The 16,208-nt window shown below is 39.8% G+C and overlaps 1 protein-coding gene across 2 annotated transcripts; it reads right to left on the bottom strand.

Annotated features, from left to right (window-relative positions):
* Positions 1-3,053: 3,053 nt before the first annotated feature.
* Positions 3,054-15,366, bottom strand: LOC137255813 (uncharacterized). Of its 2 annotated transcripts, none has more exons than XM_067793367.1 (9): positions 15,261-15,366; positions 14,425-14,533; positions 13,004-13,399; positions 10,481-10,834; positions 8,821-8,935; positions 7,276-7,937; positions 4,309-4,593; positions 3,639-3,726; positions 3,054-3,238 (listed from the first exon to the last, which is right to left on the bottom strand). In XM_067793367.1, coding segments are annotated over exons 2-6 (921 nt in total). In that variant the 5' UTR covers positions 14,480-14,533; positions 15,261-15,366; the 3' UTR covers positions 3,054-3,238; positions 3,639-3,726; positions 4,309-4,593; positions 7,276-7,936. The 2 variants fall into 2 exon arrangements, with proteins under 2 accessions (XP_067649468.1, XP_067649467.1); XM_067793366.1 differs by having other exon boundaries at positions 7,707-7,937.
* Positions 15,367-16,208: the final 842 nt, after the last annotated feature.

The following is a 16,208-nucleotide window of genomic DNA, read 5'->3' as shown; positions in this document are numbered from 1 at the left end:
TGTAGTCACTCACTCACTCCCATCACTCTCACTCACTCACTCAGTCACATCACTCTCACCCACTCGCTCACTCCCACCACTCACATAACTCTCTAATTCACTCACTCACTAACATCTCTCTCAGTCACTCCCATCACTCTCACTCACTCACTAGTTGTACCATGATTACCCATTCGACTACTGGTTCATTCACTGCTACCAAAAGAAATTTGCCTCAATGTTGGCTGTAGGTTCACAGTGTATCCTACCTCTGACTGAACATCAGGTCCAGCTTCGTCCAGCTTGTATAACTGTTGTCGACAGGTTGTTTCGCTGTCATATCGCGGGTCCTGTTTGGTTTTCTCACGCTACCTGGCTGTGATATTGCCGACGCGATGTCACATGTGAACTCTCTTAACTCCACTCTCCCCTCTTGCAGATTTTAATAGATAGTACATTCGAGTCAATCTCCAACAGCGCATGTAATATGTTACATATTCCAAATATTTACCAGTACAAAACATTTTCGAGTAATACGCATATTCGAGGGACGAACGGTCTTTTTATGGAAAAAGTGAAAGTTTTTTCCTCGATATGATATCACTGGAATGCATGTCATATGTTCTTCCTAAGTTGTTTAGTCCACTGATTAAAGCGTTAGCTCGACACGCCGCAGATTAAGGTTCGATTCCCCACAACGGAGAAGATCATTATTCGATTGGATCTCTCTTGCACAAGGACCACCAGTACCCGTATCTATCTATCTATCTATCTATCTATCTATCTATCTATCTATCTATCTATCTATCTATCCATCCATCCATCTATCTATCTATCTATCTATCTATCTATCTATCTATCTATCTATCTATCTATCTATCTATCTGTCTCTCTGTCTCTCTGTCTCTCTGTACATATGACAGCAATTTCCATAACCAAGAAGATGTTAGGAGCATAATGCTAAAGAATTAAATGACGAATGGCGGAGTAAATATATTTAATGGTAATAATATATTAATTAATTTTCTTTTATCTGGATTGGTTGATTTGTTGTTTTACACCGCACTCAGCAACATTCCAGCTATGTGTAGCGGTCTGTAAATAATCAGTCACACTTAACTCACATTTAGAAAGAAAGAAACATTTAATAACCATTCTTTCACGGAAGTTTGTCTTCATCAGTCAAGCCCTGTGGGATGTTCCACATGATAATAATATAGGTCACCAGCAATCCAAGGGACTAAACCGATAGCAGATAGTGAGTGAGTCAAGTTTCACGACGTTTGAAGCAATATTCCAGCAATATGTATTCCGAGTGAGGAGCGAGCACATTAACCATTAGGATACCCATCCACTCCATTTATCAATGGTGAGTGAGTTTAGTTTTACGCCGCACTCAGCAATATTACAAGTTGTATGGCGGCGGTCTGTAAATAATCGAGTCTGGACCAGACAATCCAGTCATCAATGCGCAAATTGGGAACCGATGACATGTGTCAACCAAGTCAGCGAGCCTGACCACCTGATCCCGTTAGTCGCCATTTACGACAAGCATGGTCTCCTTTCATGGCAAGCATGGGTTGCTGAAGGCCTATTCTACCCAGGACCTTCAGGGGCCCATTCATCAAAGAACTGTATACAAGTACATATATAGCATATACATCAAAAGTAAAGGCTGAGTTTGAGAATACTGGACTCATGTAGGTCCAACAACAACAGTAAAAATGTACTAACTCTTCAAAAACGTCGTCGTTGAAAGATCGTAAAGAGTAAAGTAAGAGAAACAGCATATGTTAAAAGGAAAATGCTGTGTTAAATTTTGTAAGTCTTGTTTCTTTTCTTTCTTTTTTTTCTTTTTGTTTGTTGTTGTTTGTTTGCTTTTTCGAAACATCGCACTGACATCTAGAAGTTGAGGGGTCGCAGTCTGCAGTTGCCCGACATTTCAACGTTCATCATAGCGACAGACATAACACCCTAGCCCAGGATCCAGCAACATCCGGGCTGCTCACTTGCGTCATCATCTTGCTACTTTGAATTTGACAGCACATCGGTACATCAGTGAAGTCCTTGCACGTCACATGCTTCGGATTATAGTCCGCTGCCTTGCCAATTCTAACGTCATTGACTTGCCATGGCCTTCCACTAAATCTAAACTCGATAGAGCACTACGTCAAAACACGCCTCAGACTTCCACAACTGGAAACTTCCACTATTCGCAAACTGACGTAGTAAATTCTTCCAAACGTGACCTCTGCATTATTTTTATATATAGATTTAGGCTTATCCAATGCAATAGACGCTATGCAATTTGATCATCTAACATCTATGTTTAAAGAGAGCAAGAGAGTATATGGTTCATAGTGCGGGAATATTTAGCTAATTTGTCTGAAATTATCTGAAATTCAGTGACAGTGTACAATCATACTTGAAGAATTGTGCCTCATGTAACTGTAACAGTGAACACAGCACATCAGATCCATAAAAATAGTTATCTAGGGCTGGGACGGGTAGTCCGGATACCCAGGTTGGATGGGTAATGAGTTGGATCCGGGTACCCGTCTCAATACACGGACCGTAATGACCATGTGACTTATAGATTAAACATTGTACTCTGTAATTTTTTCTTTCATGATTAAAAGATTTTACCTGTATACATGTACATTTACGGTGACTTCTACTGAATATGATATATGATTAAGATACTGAAACCTCGAAACATTAACCTCCGAGTTGAATAATATATTGCCATTTCCTTGCCATTTGATGTCAGGAATTTAAACAATAGGTGTCTGGGTAGGGTAATAGGGGGTGGTGTACCCGGATAGAAAATTTGGATCCGCCTCAGCTCTACTGTAAACATCCACGGACAATACCAAATGGCACTTTTTTCACACAAATTATTTCTTTTCATTTTCTCGTTCTTGCTATAATGTTTTCGTTATTTCAATTATAGGTTTTGAAAGCTTCATAACAGGGTGATTTAACGCCTTAGTCACCCACGAAATCAATGTCTCATGAAAATATATAATATATATCCACTGCAAAACGAATCCAAAGTTCTTAAAAACAAAAGCGAGGGCATATGTACATCTTTATTTTCATGCTATTTGGTTATTGATTGTAATATTCATAAGAGGTGTTAGCATATGTCGCCGTGCTGGCAGGACGTGCTGTACTATACGTGTGTTCTTCGTTCATAGTTGAGGTAGTGTCGTAAACATCTGCACCATTATTCCTTGCCTTCCGTTGGCAGTAACATCTGTGAACAGAGATTTCCACCACAGATGTAGACACACAATGTTACATAGATTTCACTTAATCTAGTTTTTGTATGGTGGCGAGCTAACTTAATGGTTAAAGCGCTTGCTCTCCAGAAACCTAGGTTCTATTCTCTACAGAAATCATAAACTTGTTTGTCTTTCATCAATGTTGAGTGGTGGGGTAAGCCAGTGGATACAGAGATCGCACGTAACTTCAAAGTATTCTGTGCAGAGAGGGTTTCTAGAGCTCTTGCCGTGGCATCGTTGGGCTACTTCACATGACAAATTAAGCAACAACAAAAATGAGGACTGGACATTTTCTTCCGACAAAGGAAAACAATATTTCCACCTATTTTGTGTTACACACATCTTTAGTGTCATTCTAAAGAGTAAAAGTACCTGGACATTATCCACCCCAAAACAAAGCCAATCACCAGAACTGCAGCGGACACGCCCAGTGTTGTGGGTAAGGTGCTTGATGACTCATCTGCACAAAGAAATAGACGTTGATACTACCATACGAATACCTGGATATTTCTCATATGTACTATACCGAACATGGTAATGTTGAGGTATTATGAAGCTACCTGTATTTACTGTACTACTGAGGTAAAGTGTGTAAACATAATTCTGAGAAAAAAACATAAAATATAATGATAATGTTTCCTTCAGCATGACTTGTTCATATCAATACTTATAATAGTCTATATTTGCTTCACGAACAAATGACGTTTAATACGTGAAGACGGCATCCTTATCTGTTCATAACAGAACGATCAGTTTATAAGGTTACATGATTGTATCAATACCACACTTTAAAGATGTTGGCCTTGCGAATCTCGCGTTGGAGGAAAGTTTGAATTGTCGAAACGCGGAGCCATTGTCTCCGCTGATGTCGTTTCAGAATTCTGTAGGTTTTGAGGGGTACGAGCTGATGATGTTCCCCGGATTTTCTTGTAGGCAGATATACCAGCAAATACGGCGATTGTAGCAGTTGTAGAAGTTGAAGCGGCAGTACTAGAAGAAGTAGCAATAGTAGTAGGGGTAGTATTAATAAAGCTAGTAGTACCTGCTTGTTTAGTAGTTGTGGCAGAAGCAGCAGCAGTAGCAGTGGTAGTAACAAAAGTAGTTGTCAGAGTAGTAGCAGTAGAGGTTGTAGCAGTAGTAGTAGTAGTAGCAGCAGCAGTAGTAGTAGTGTTCTGAAGGGTTTGTGATTGTGTTCACGGGCGTTGTGGTTTGATGGCATAAACGCAGCCGTTTCGGAGCATGTCATGGACTTTTTCGTGCTGCACGGGATTTTGTGCACCGTTCATCTGGGCATCTTGAACATGTGGCAGATTTTGAGTGTTGAGCGCTGGAGACAGAATAGACGAGTAGCTCTCCAGTAGTTTGTGACACAAAACAGTAAAATAGAAATAGGAATAAGATTTAGAGAGAGAGATAGATAGATAGATAGAGTAGGATTAACTAAATAGACAGGTTTGCATATTTAGTTTAATTTTCATTGCATATATTTTACATTTCATTACATTACAACGGAATTTCACTTTTAGTTGATCACAAGGGGATTTCACGTTTAGTTGTTTAAAGGGGAGTTCATGTTTAGTTAGTTAAAAGATTTGGTTTGAAAGGTAAGTCTAAATTTATATTTTAGTTTAATTTCCACTGCGTTACATTGGTAGCAGAGCGTGGTTGCTCTGACTCTGCACTAGCTACACTTAGGGATAGTAATAGTTTTTTTTATAGGTTTCATAGACACATGCTTTTATTTTGGTAGTTGTTTCATTACATTGGTTGATAAATCAACAAACATGTCTGATATAGACAAATCAGAAGATAAAGTGAAGAAGTCTGTAAAGGTTACTTGTGATGTTAACAAGCTGGAGTTAAGAATTGCCCAGCTTAAAAAACAAAAGACAGCAGCTAAGTCTGCACTGACAAAAGCTCAGAACACGATGCTGAGTTTAATTGATGGAGAGCATCTTCCCACAAAGAAAGCAGTTAGGGATGAGATAGATAAGGTGAGTTCACTGCAGGATAAGGTTGTTAGCTTATTGTATGAACTCTCCAAGGCATACGACCAAGGTAATGATTGTGATCAAGCTAAGAAAACCAGTAAAGAAATAGATGATGTACTGGAAGTTAGTGATGAGACTATACAAACCGCAAGAATTCATTTGAGCGGCAGGTCAGATGAAGGTTCATCTACTAGTTTAAGATCAGGGATGTCAAGACTGTTTTGCACAAATGACACAAAGAAACACATCACTGTTACACATGAAGCTACAGGTGTTAATGAATCTAATAAACAAGGTGTTCCATATGTAGATCAGAGAGATGATGCTTGGAAGGGAATTAATACAGCATCACAAGATGACAGAATAGGTGATGATATGCGGACAAAACTCAAACGCGTTTCAATTCCTGTGTTTCATGGCAACATCAAAGAATATGAAAGCTGGAAGGCTGCCTTCATTGCATGTGTGGACAAAGCCAATGCTACTAATGAATACAAGTTGTTACAGCTAAAACAATACTTAGCTGGAGAGGCTTCTGAGGTCATTTCAAGGTTTGGGCACACTGCAGCAGCTTATGATGTAGCTTTAGAACGACTGGAGAGAAAATATGGAGGTAAGAGAAGGCAAATCGCTTTGAAAATGGAAGAAGTTTATAACTTCAGACCAATTCGTCCAGGTAACGCCAAAGATCTAGAGAACTTCGCAGACCTTTTAGACATCACTGTTGTCAGTCTCAGAGAAGCTGATAAAATAGAAGAACTGGGTGACGGTTGTCTGTATTCCCAGCTGATGCGAAAAATGACAGGATCAATGATAACAAATTATCAAAGATGGTTGTTTGAAATCCAACGTCAGGAATCAGTGGAATGTTTAAGAGAATGGGTGCTTAAAGAATCTGAATTTCAAACAGTTGCATCTGAGGTAAAACTAGGCATCACTGAAAAGCCTAAAGAGAAGGAACATAGGTACAGTCAAAAGTCAGGGTCATTCTTTGGCAGGCCACAGGTACAGTTCTGTAACTTCTGTCATGAGAAGGGTCATCAAATAGGAATTTGTAAACGTTTCAGAGAGTTAGATATCCAAAACCGATGGACTAAAGCTAAAGAACTGAAACTGTGCTTTCGGTGTTTAGGTACGCGTCATGTTGGGAAATTATGTCGCACAAACATCCCATGTGGTATTGAAGGATGTCGGTCGACACATAATAGATTACTACATGACAGTAACTGGGTAAAATCACAGACAAGGAACTATGGAAACAGTAGCAACAACTCTGAAAATTGTAAAACAGAAAATAAACAAACAACCACAATGTCATCAACAACAAATGGATATTATGTATCTTCCCTCAGAACAGTTCCAGTTATTCTAAAGAATGGCTCGCGAAGAATAAAGGTCAATGCTCTTCTTGATGATGCTAGCACTCAGACATACATTAATGAAGACGTAGTATCAGAGTTAGGGGTACATGGTCAAAGACAGACAGTATCTGTTAATGTTCTGAACAGCAAGCAGGAAACCTTTAATAGCATGACTGTTGAAGTAGGTTTAGAAAGTGTTGATGGTTCGGTGGACATAAACATATCTGCGCTAACTACAACAAAGGTCACAGGAATGATGAAGGTTATTGACTGGCAAAAACATGCACGTGATTGGAAACACTTACATGACATTGAGTTTCCAAAATTGAGTTCCAGACCAATTGTGGACATATTGATCGGCATGGACTATTTGGAACTCCATTGTTCTCAAACAGATGTTTGCGGTCAGCCTGGTGAACCAATAGCAAGGTTAACACCATTGGGTTGGACGTGCATTGGTAAAGTGCATGACCCAGGGACAGATAACAGACAATTGACAGATGCATTCTTTATTCATGGTGGTAAAACAACAAGTGATGATAAAGAACTTGAGGCATTGGTAGATAGGTTCTGGGAGGTTGAATCCATTTCGGTATACAAACCTGTGCTGACAAGAGATGAGGAAATGGCTGTGAATGCTGTAAAAGAATCACTTACCCATGATTCACAGAGGTACACAGTTGGTGTTCCATGGAAGGAAGGTTCAAAACTTCCTGAAAGTAATTATGATATTGCTTTCAATCGCCTGAAACAAATTGAGAAAAAGTTAACAAAAGATGTGACAATTCAAACAGCATATGAGGATGTGATAACACAGTATGAGAAAAAGGGATACATAAGAAAAGTACCTGAAAAAGAAATTAAAACAAAAAAATCCTGGTACTTACCACACTTTCCTGTTGTCCGGCCGGAAAGAAATACAACTAAGGTTAGGATGGTTTTTGATGCCTCAGCGAAATGTGACAGCGTGTCCTTAAATGATGTTGTGCAACAAGGACCAAAGCTGCAGAACAATTTGGTTGAAATACTTCTAAGATTTAGAAAACATCCTATTGCAATCATATGCGACATTGCAGAAATGTACTTACAAATTCAGATTCCTAAACATGATCAGCCTTTCTTCAGATTTCTTTGGAGGTCAATGAATACGGAGAAAGAACCAGATGTGTATGAATTTTCACGGGTAGTCTTTGGAATGAATTGTTCGCCCTTTCTTGCACAGTATGTTACACAGGAACATGCTAAGTCATGTGAGAATCATCTTCCTTTAGCAGCAGAAACAGTAGCGAAATCAACATACATGGATGACACAATGGATTCTGTGGAGACAGAAGACAAAGCACTACAGCTTTATGATCAAATAAATGAACTGTGGACAACAGCTGGTATGCATGCCAGGAAGTGGGTCTCCAATTCCGTGAAGGTGCTTGAATGCATTCCAGTTGCAGACAGACTATCTGAAATTAATATTCAGATGTCCGAGCTGCCATCTGTGAAAGCTCTAGGATTACTTTGGAATGCAGAGAATGATAAATTTCAGTTCTGCTACAAAGTTACTAATGGCCACTTCAATGTGTCAAAAAGAGCTTTCTTGAGAGAAATTGCAAAGATATTTGACCCTCTAGGGCTTCTAGCTCCATTTACAATTAGGGCAAAGATTATTTTGCAACAGGTGTGGTTGTCTGGTGTAGGATGGGATGACAAGATGAGTCCTGACTTAGAGGAAAAGGTCTTACAGTGGTATATGGAACTGGCAGATTTGAAGTCATTACGTTTTCCAAGGTGGATAGAATTTAGCTCAGAGATTGCCATTCCATGTCTGCATGTGTTTGTTGATGCATCGCAAGATGCTTTTGGTGCTGTGATATACTTGGTGAGTGGTCATGGAGAGAGAATAGTTAGTCAGCTTGTTGCTTCAAAAAGCCATGTTGCTCCAATTAAAGCTGTAAGTGTTCCACGGCTTGAATTAATGGCTGCTGTTCTTGGAGTGAAACTCCTTCTGATTGTTGCAAAAGGTCTGGAAATGTCAGTTCATGATGCAAAGCTGTGGTCTGATAGCATGAATGTTTTATGGTGGATTAAGAACCACAGCAGAAGTTTTAAGCCATTTGTGGCTAATCGTGTGGGTTACATTCAGGAGATGACAAAACCTTGTCAGTGGATGCACGTACCAACAAAGCTGAATGCAGCTGACATACTTACCAAAGGAAGTAAACCTGAAACTCTGGGCACAACAGCATGGCACCATGGTCCTGAGTTCTTAGCGCACGATGAAAGTCAATGGCCAGAGCAGAAAAATGATTTCGAGAAGGTAGATCTGGAAAAGAAAACTAGATCAAACTTCAAAGTCACTATGAATGTTCAACATGATGATACGCCATGGTGTTTAGATCCATGTAGGTTTGTCCTCTGGAATATAGCAATTGAACCAGAAAGAACAAGTTACCAGTGTAAATAAAGTAGAATGTTCAAGTTTAGAACAGTGTTTGTTGTAAATAGGTTGAATATTTTAGCATTTATTTCGTTGGTTTGAGATTGCATTGCTGTTGATAGATGATGATAGACAGGAGTCTATCATGGAAGGGGGCATGTTCTGAAGGGTTTGTGATTGTGTTCACGGGCGTTGTGGTTTGATGGCATAAACGCAGCCGTTTCGGAGCATGTCATGGACTTTTTCGTGCTGCACGGGATTTTGTGCACCGTTCATCTGGGCATCTTGAACATGTGGCAGATTTTGAGTGTTGAGCGCTGGAGACAGAATAGACGAGTAGCTCTCCAGTAGTTTGTGACACAAAACAGTAAAATAGAAATAGGAATAAGATTTAGAGAGAGAGATAGATAGATAGATAGAGTAGGATTAACTAAATAGACAGGTTTGCATATTTAGTTTAATTTTCATTGCATATATTTTACATTTCATTACATTACAACGGAATTTCACTTTTAGTTGATCACAAGGGGATTTCACGTTTAGTTGTTTAAAGGGGAGTTCATGTTTAGTTAGTTAAAAGATTTGGTTTGAAAGGTAAGTCTAAATTTATATTTTAGTTTAATTTCCACTGCGTTACAAGTAGTAGTAGTTGCAGCAGTACTGGTGGGGGTAGTAGCAGTAGTAGTAGTAGTAGTAGTAGTAGTAGTAGTAGTAGTAGTAGTAGTAGTAGTAGTAGTAGTAGTAGTAGTAGTAGTAGTAGTAGTAGTAGTAGTAGTAGTAGTAGTAGTAGTAGTAGTAGTAGTAGTAGTAGTAGTAGTAGTAGTAGTAGTAGTAGTAGTAGTAGTAGTAGTAGTAGTAGTAGTAGTAGTAGTAGTAGTAGTAGTAGTAGTAGTAGTAGTAGTAGTAGTAGCAGCAGCAGTAGTAGTAGTAGATATAGAAGTGGGGCAGTTCAGTGACACATCAGAAGGGATGCTGGCTCCACACACGACTGTTACGTTCTTACCTGCATCAGCTACAAAGTAATTATCTTGTGTCAGTGACATTCAGAGTATACCTGAAATCATCTTTGATAGTAAGCACTCGTACCATGTACGTCTACAAGTATTCATGGACAAGGATAAGTAACCACTTATTGTGAATGACTGTAGTTCCTTGTACGTAATTCGTTATCCCCGTTTCTTCGTCATAAGAGTGTTTGTCATAAACTTAGTTGAATTATTCATTGCAATGAACAGGTTCATGGGGTTTTCGTTGATAGATTAACATAAGACTTAAATCACCTTTATTAAATCATATCTAAATATGAGCAAAACGATTCGGGTGGATGTGACGTGATTGAAGTACGGAACAACCCCTGTTTGGGGTCATTTGAAGTTAACACAACGTTAACAGAATCTGAATTATCAACGAAAGTGTTCATCTTATGTTTACTTTTCGCTCGGATCCACAGAAATTCTTTTTCTTGATGTCCAGGGTCGACTGTCATGAATATTGACATGTTAACATAGTTGGATGTGCTCTCAAACATTGTACTGGAACAGTTGCTGGATGCAGGTGGATTCTTACAATCCACCTTCCTGATGGGCACACCTCCATCAGTGAAGTCTACCTGACAGGCAGCGGACACAACTCGTGTTGCAGCAAGTTGTATAATGACATGAGAATCACACTCATGAGAGTATGCTATACAGTTAGCTTTAGCCATTCCGTCATGTTGGTCGTTGTACAGATACACTTCCTGTCCTGTGTATGTAGAGTCGCTCTGGATGTGTAGCACGGTGTCCGCTGAAAGGGAAGACCAAAGATACTACTTACACAAAGGTACATGTGGATGTGTTCGTTCTCAATAGGTAATCACATGACTTTCATACACGTTAGATGTTATATATATATATAGATCGGATAAATCTATGTGACCGGTGAAGGTGCGGGGTAAAATAGGAAATCAGCAGCCCATCCTTGCCACAAAAGGCGACGATGATTGTTGTAAGAGGCAACTTACGGACTATGGTGTTGAGACTCTTTGACTTGGTTGACACAAACTATCTTTTCCTGTACACTTGCCATATATTTCAACTTTAGTTCGTTGTTCGTTGTAATGTACATGTGAAGTCATTGTATGGAATCGTCCCTGTTGAAATTCGACTGAGAGAAGCAGTCAGCCGTAGGTATATTTAATTTGGGAGCGAAGTCATCAAATACTTTTTGTATTACTTAATGAAGGGAATGGACGTGCCTCTGTCACTATCTCTCATTATAACAAACACCAACAGATCGTTATTTTCACCCGGGAACTCCGACATGGGTCTGCTTTACAAGCTCCACCACTGTTTACTAATAGGTGAATCTTACTATCTTTGACATTTTTGCTATTGCAACTGATATTTCATTTGATAATGTCATTGTAATTCTAATGCCAATGAGCTGTACAGTCTCCGTCGTAATTCCTATGTTGTAGTTACGTTTATAAGACAAGAGATAAGATAAGATAGATATACAGTAAAATATACTAGACACATGAAGAAACTGTGCACACACAAATTTAAATCTAAATTTGTCAAACTTAATTTGTAGAAACATAAGGATTTAAACATAAGGATTTAGATTAGTGACATGTATGCACGTACCATGTTCCGTGACGTGAGTGGTTTCGTCCTTGAGACATGCAATACGTTGTTGCACGTGCATTCCGGGAAAGGGAAACAGAACAAATCAATGCCACAAAATACTGCAACTTTGGAAGCTCAATATTGAAACGCATAGCATGCCAAGGCTAACGTCTGCACAATGTCATGAGGCCATTGGGATGGTCCCTGGGGGAATGTCTCAACTACAAGTGGCTGTACATTTCCACTGCCACCGGAACACCATTTCTGCACTAGTGAGACGCTACTTATCACAAATGACGTCATCGATCGGCCAAGTGTAACAATGCCAAGACAGGACAGATGGATAAGTGTGACCCATCTTTGCCACAGGTTCAGACTGCATTGATGACTGCCCGGACCATCCAGGGATTTGCCGTATTCACCCCAACGAAGTTCGACAACGTTTACGTCATCACGGGATTAGACCACGACGTCCTGTCATGCGACCTGTTCTGACACAACGTCAACGAGAAGCTCGCCGAATGTGGTACCGAAATCTTGTCTGTATACCCTTGTTTTGGTGAAGAAATATTGGTTTTAGAGATGATTCCAGGTTTAACACTTCCCATAGTGATTGACGTCAACGTGCCTATAGACACGTGGGAGAACACTACGAACAGACCTGTGTACTGGCGAGGAATCGCTTTGGTGGTGGTTCCGTGATTATTTGGGGTAGAATATCAGCACGCCAAAGAATTCCTTTGGTGATTGTTCAGGGCAACTTAACTGGTGTGGGCTACAGGCTTCAGATTCTTCTTCCCGTGGCAATTCCTTTTGTGCAACGTCATGGCTCTGGGTTAACATTCCAACAGGTCAATACCCGCCCTCATACGACAAGGGTTGCTATGGATTTCTTTGCATCACCACAACGTTGACTTACTGCCTTGGCCTGCAAATTCACCGGATCTCTTCCCGACAGAGCATGTTTGTGACGAGATGGATCGACGTCTACGCCGTCTTCCTCATCCGCCAGATAACCTTCGTAATCTTGTAAAAGAACTTGAGAGAATCTGGCGTGACATCCCACAAGCCTTCCTAGCACGTTTGATCTATGCGTCGTCGATGCACTACTCCTCTCAATGCCGATGATGGACATAGTCGTTATTGAGCTTGTGACCTCTGTCCCGTTTGTCATTGTGATTGACTTTATATTCTCCCGACTTGTTATGGTCTCATGATCCCTCCATTAAAGTTCATATGTACCTTTGACATTGTTATCGTGCTTATCAACTGGGATAATAGTTTCCTTATGTGGCTAGTATATTTGTTTGTGTTTGTAGCTTAATTCAGATAAAACGCTACTCACTGTGTACACATTCAAAGGTGAAGGTGACATAGTCTTCACCATTAGTGTGCTGCACCTTCCCACCAGGTGAAGACAGTTGACATTTTGACGAGGCCGTGCAGGTGTTCACAAAGTCCAGGTAATAGTGATCTGTCAGTTGGTTCTTCATGACAGGAAGACAGTACTCAGTCACTTTATCAGTCTCACGCTGCTGACAACAACGTCTGATTTCATCTGGTCCCTTCTGTCTTAAACTATCCTCAGCTATTTCCCTGTGACATGTGGCGTCAGAGGGCCACCCGAGTGTAAACATTGTGGGGAGAAGCATCTCGGTGGCGGCACACGGGGGGTTGAGTGTCAGCATGAAGTTGTAACAGGCAGTCTTGTTTCTCAGGCCACAGACAACTATACTCGGAACTGTAAATACAAGACCGATTGAAACTTGACATTTGTTTATATTGATATCTACGGGTTACATATCTGAACAGTTACGTCTGGCACATCCCTACCTTCTCTACCAAACATTATGCTTATAAATCCAGATAAACGCATCACCAAAGGTTCAAATGCAAAACATGTCATATTTGGGACTACACTTTCTTAGTAAAATATGGTCACATCTTGGATTCGAAGCCACACACTCAGAATAAAACATTGTCGCCGGCACATAACGTCAACGATGTGAACAGCAATGTGTGTATATTTACGATTGTCGGAGGGGTACATAACGTCAACGATGTGAACAGCAACGTGTATATATTTACGATTGGGTGGTACACAAAGCGCGTGTTATAGCCAAGACTTCTCAAATGTAACGTCGTGTTTAAAGGGTTATGTCCGTTCTATTTAGAAAACCACATGTTATCCCAGTTAAAGAAGAAAAACCAAACCTCGTGTATTCTGAGGTCTTTTCGTTGCAATCTGTGCCACATGCAGCATAATCCATTCATTCTTGCTGTCTATGATGATAGACTCCCCAACACCCATCTACACCCGCACAAACACCCACACCCACACCCACACCCACACCCACACCCACACCCACACCCACACCCACACCCTTACATACACCCACACCCACACCCACACCCATGGCTGTGATATCAGTTGCTTTACTACGTGTTAATTTGTACCTGGGTAAATTAAATTAGAAAGGTCAAGTATCATATTCTTTTATTTATAGATTCCAAACAACGGCACCTTACTTAATTGCATGGGGTGTCTGGAAACTGTTGATAGATGAGGTCGGAACTACAATATAAAACCTAAGTTATTCACCAGCTACAGTATTAATACAAGTTCCTCTCCCAACCATTCAATCATTACCTCAAACTAAACCCTTATCTTGGAACGTTTAAAGAATTCCTTGTCCTTTTAAGCTCATGTCACTAAATCCAGACAAAACGATGTTTAAATTCCTTCATAAAATCATCAGAATATACCTTGAAGTAAAATCCATGTCGTCAGAGAGAGGTATCCCGGCCACTTGGTCCACATTCTTGTCCTGTTTAGGTGTTGAGACACACTCGTCCAGATGTTCGGTATCAGAGACTAGAATAAATATTGATAACACTTGTACTGATGATGCCATTCCGTTATGCAAAAACTATATATAGTAAACTGACGTCAACTCTCTACTCATCATGTTGCATGATACACCTTCTCTGTAAAATACACAGGTAAAGCAATTTTGTGCCAGCTTTGTTCAAGAGTGTTTCAGAAACGGATATCATTCTTTACCACATCATAACACATATATCGCTTTCCAAGTGCCTTTCTTGATTCCACATTGGGTCTGTGGAAAGTAGAATGACTTTAATAAATTATATTTTCCAAAGTACATTTGTTATACAAATTCTTTACCTGTAAGTATAAAACGCCGGTCCCACCTGGATGCCCACTTTATCACTCTCCATAGAAAAAGATTCCATTTGGTGTAAAGGGCAGAAACAGATACTGAAAATCGTGATGACATCATCACGAAAAGGAGTGGATCTGCCCTGCTCTTTAATTACATTGCACAAAAAAGCACAACTATTGCTTGACATATATGTACAAAAAGGACAGGAGCCGACAAACAAATACCCGTCTGTTTCTATGGACCCGATGTCAGGTGGATAATTCCATGCTTTTGGGATCTGGGCAGATTTAGTGTCTAGGGGTTCAGTGCACGGAAATGTAGATGATTTTACTCACTACAGACTATCTGCATTACTGTTGTTCACGCGGCACTTTACTCAATCACTCCACAGTGTCTCAACTTCACAGCGTGTCTTACCTCAGGTTGTACATCACGACAATCTAGTTAGATCCAACTGCTCGATGAACGACCAACAAAGAGATCTGACAGCCAGCATCATTACTTCTCTTTTTCACATGTTTATGAATTGCCGACGCTGTGTTATAAAGGTTGTATTTTATCTTATCAGCAGTTGTTAACTGTGTCATGCATGATAATCAATCGGCAACTCTGTTATGTTGTGGGGCGTCTTTGGTCCAGTTGGTCCTCTTTAAAAGAGTGTTTTACATGAACAGGTTTTATATCAAACGCTGGAAATTCAATACTAAGTCACTAAAATGAAATCAAAGCTAAATATTACTTTCGATTTAGTCATCAAAAGCGACTTTACCTGTGGTGTTTTTTTGTATTCCTAACATTTAACACAACGGAAGAACATTGGAGCAATGACTTTTTCCAAACAGGCTTGTAAAGCGACTATCACAGCTTATGACATCACTTAAATTCGACACAGTGTCATTTGTTCACTATTAGCTAATTAAAATCTAGGACACAACGTGGGTGAACCAACGACAATTTGTATAAACTGTATTTTCTAACACAGAACATTATTAACCACCCATCCGATTTTAAAGGCCTGTACGTGCTAAAGGTGTTTGTTTGTGCTCACGTTATACTGGGTAATAAAATGGCACCTAACATGTTACTAGTGTATACACATAAATAAACTGATGTAAATCTGAATCCATTAAATGAAGCATTATTTTCCTTTGCAAACGTATTAAGAAAGCAAGTTACCTTTTTAAAAGAAATGGCACCATCCGCCAAGTCATATAACTGAAAACGTAGCGTCTCACATCTAGCTTGAGGGGAGGATAGTAAGGGAAGTAATGATGTGTTAGCTCCTTGATTATGCACAAGTTCGTGGATACAGGCACTTTATTAATAGCCATTGGTTTATTATTTATTATCTGGTTGAAGATATGT

This window comes from Haliotis asinina, chromosome 11, assembly GCF_037392515.1.
Source record: "Haliotis asinina isolate JCU_RB_2024 chromosome 11, JCU_Hal_asi_v2, whole genome shotgun sequence".
Classification (NCBI taxonomy): Eukaryota; Metazoa; Mollusca; class Gastropoda; order Lepetellida; family Haliotidae; genus Haliotis; species Haliotis asinina.
Note: the sequence above shows the minus strand (reverse complement) of the source record. Positions and strands in the feature narration are given on the sequence as shown.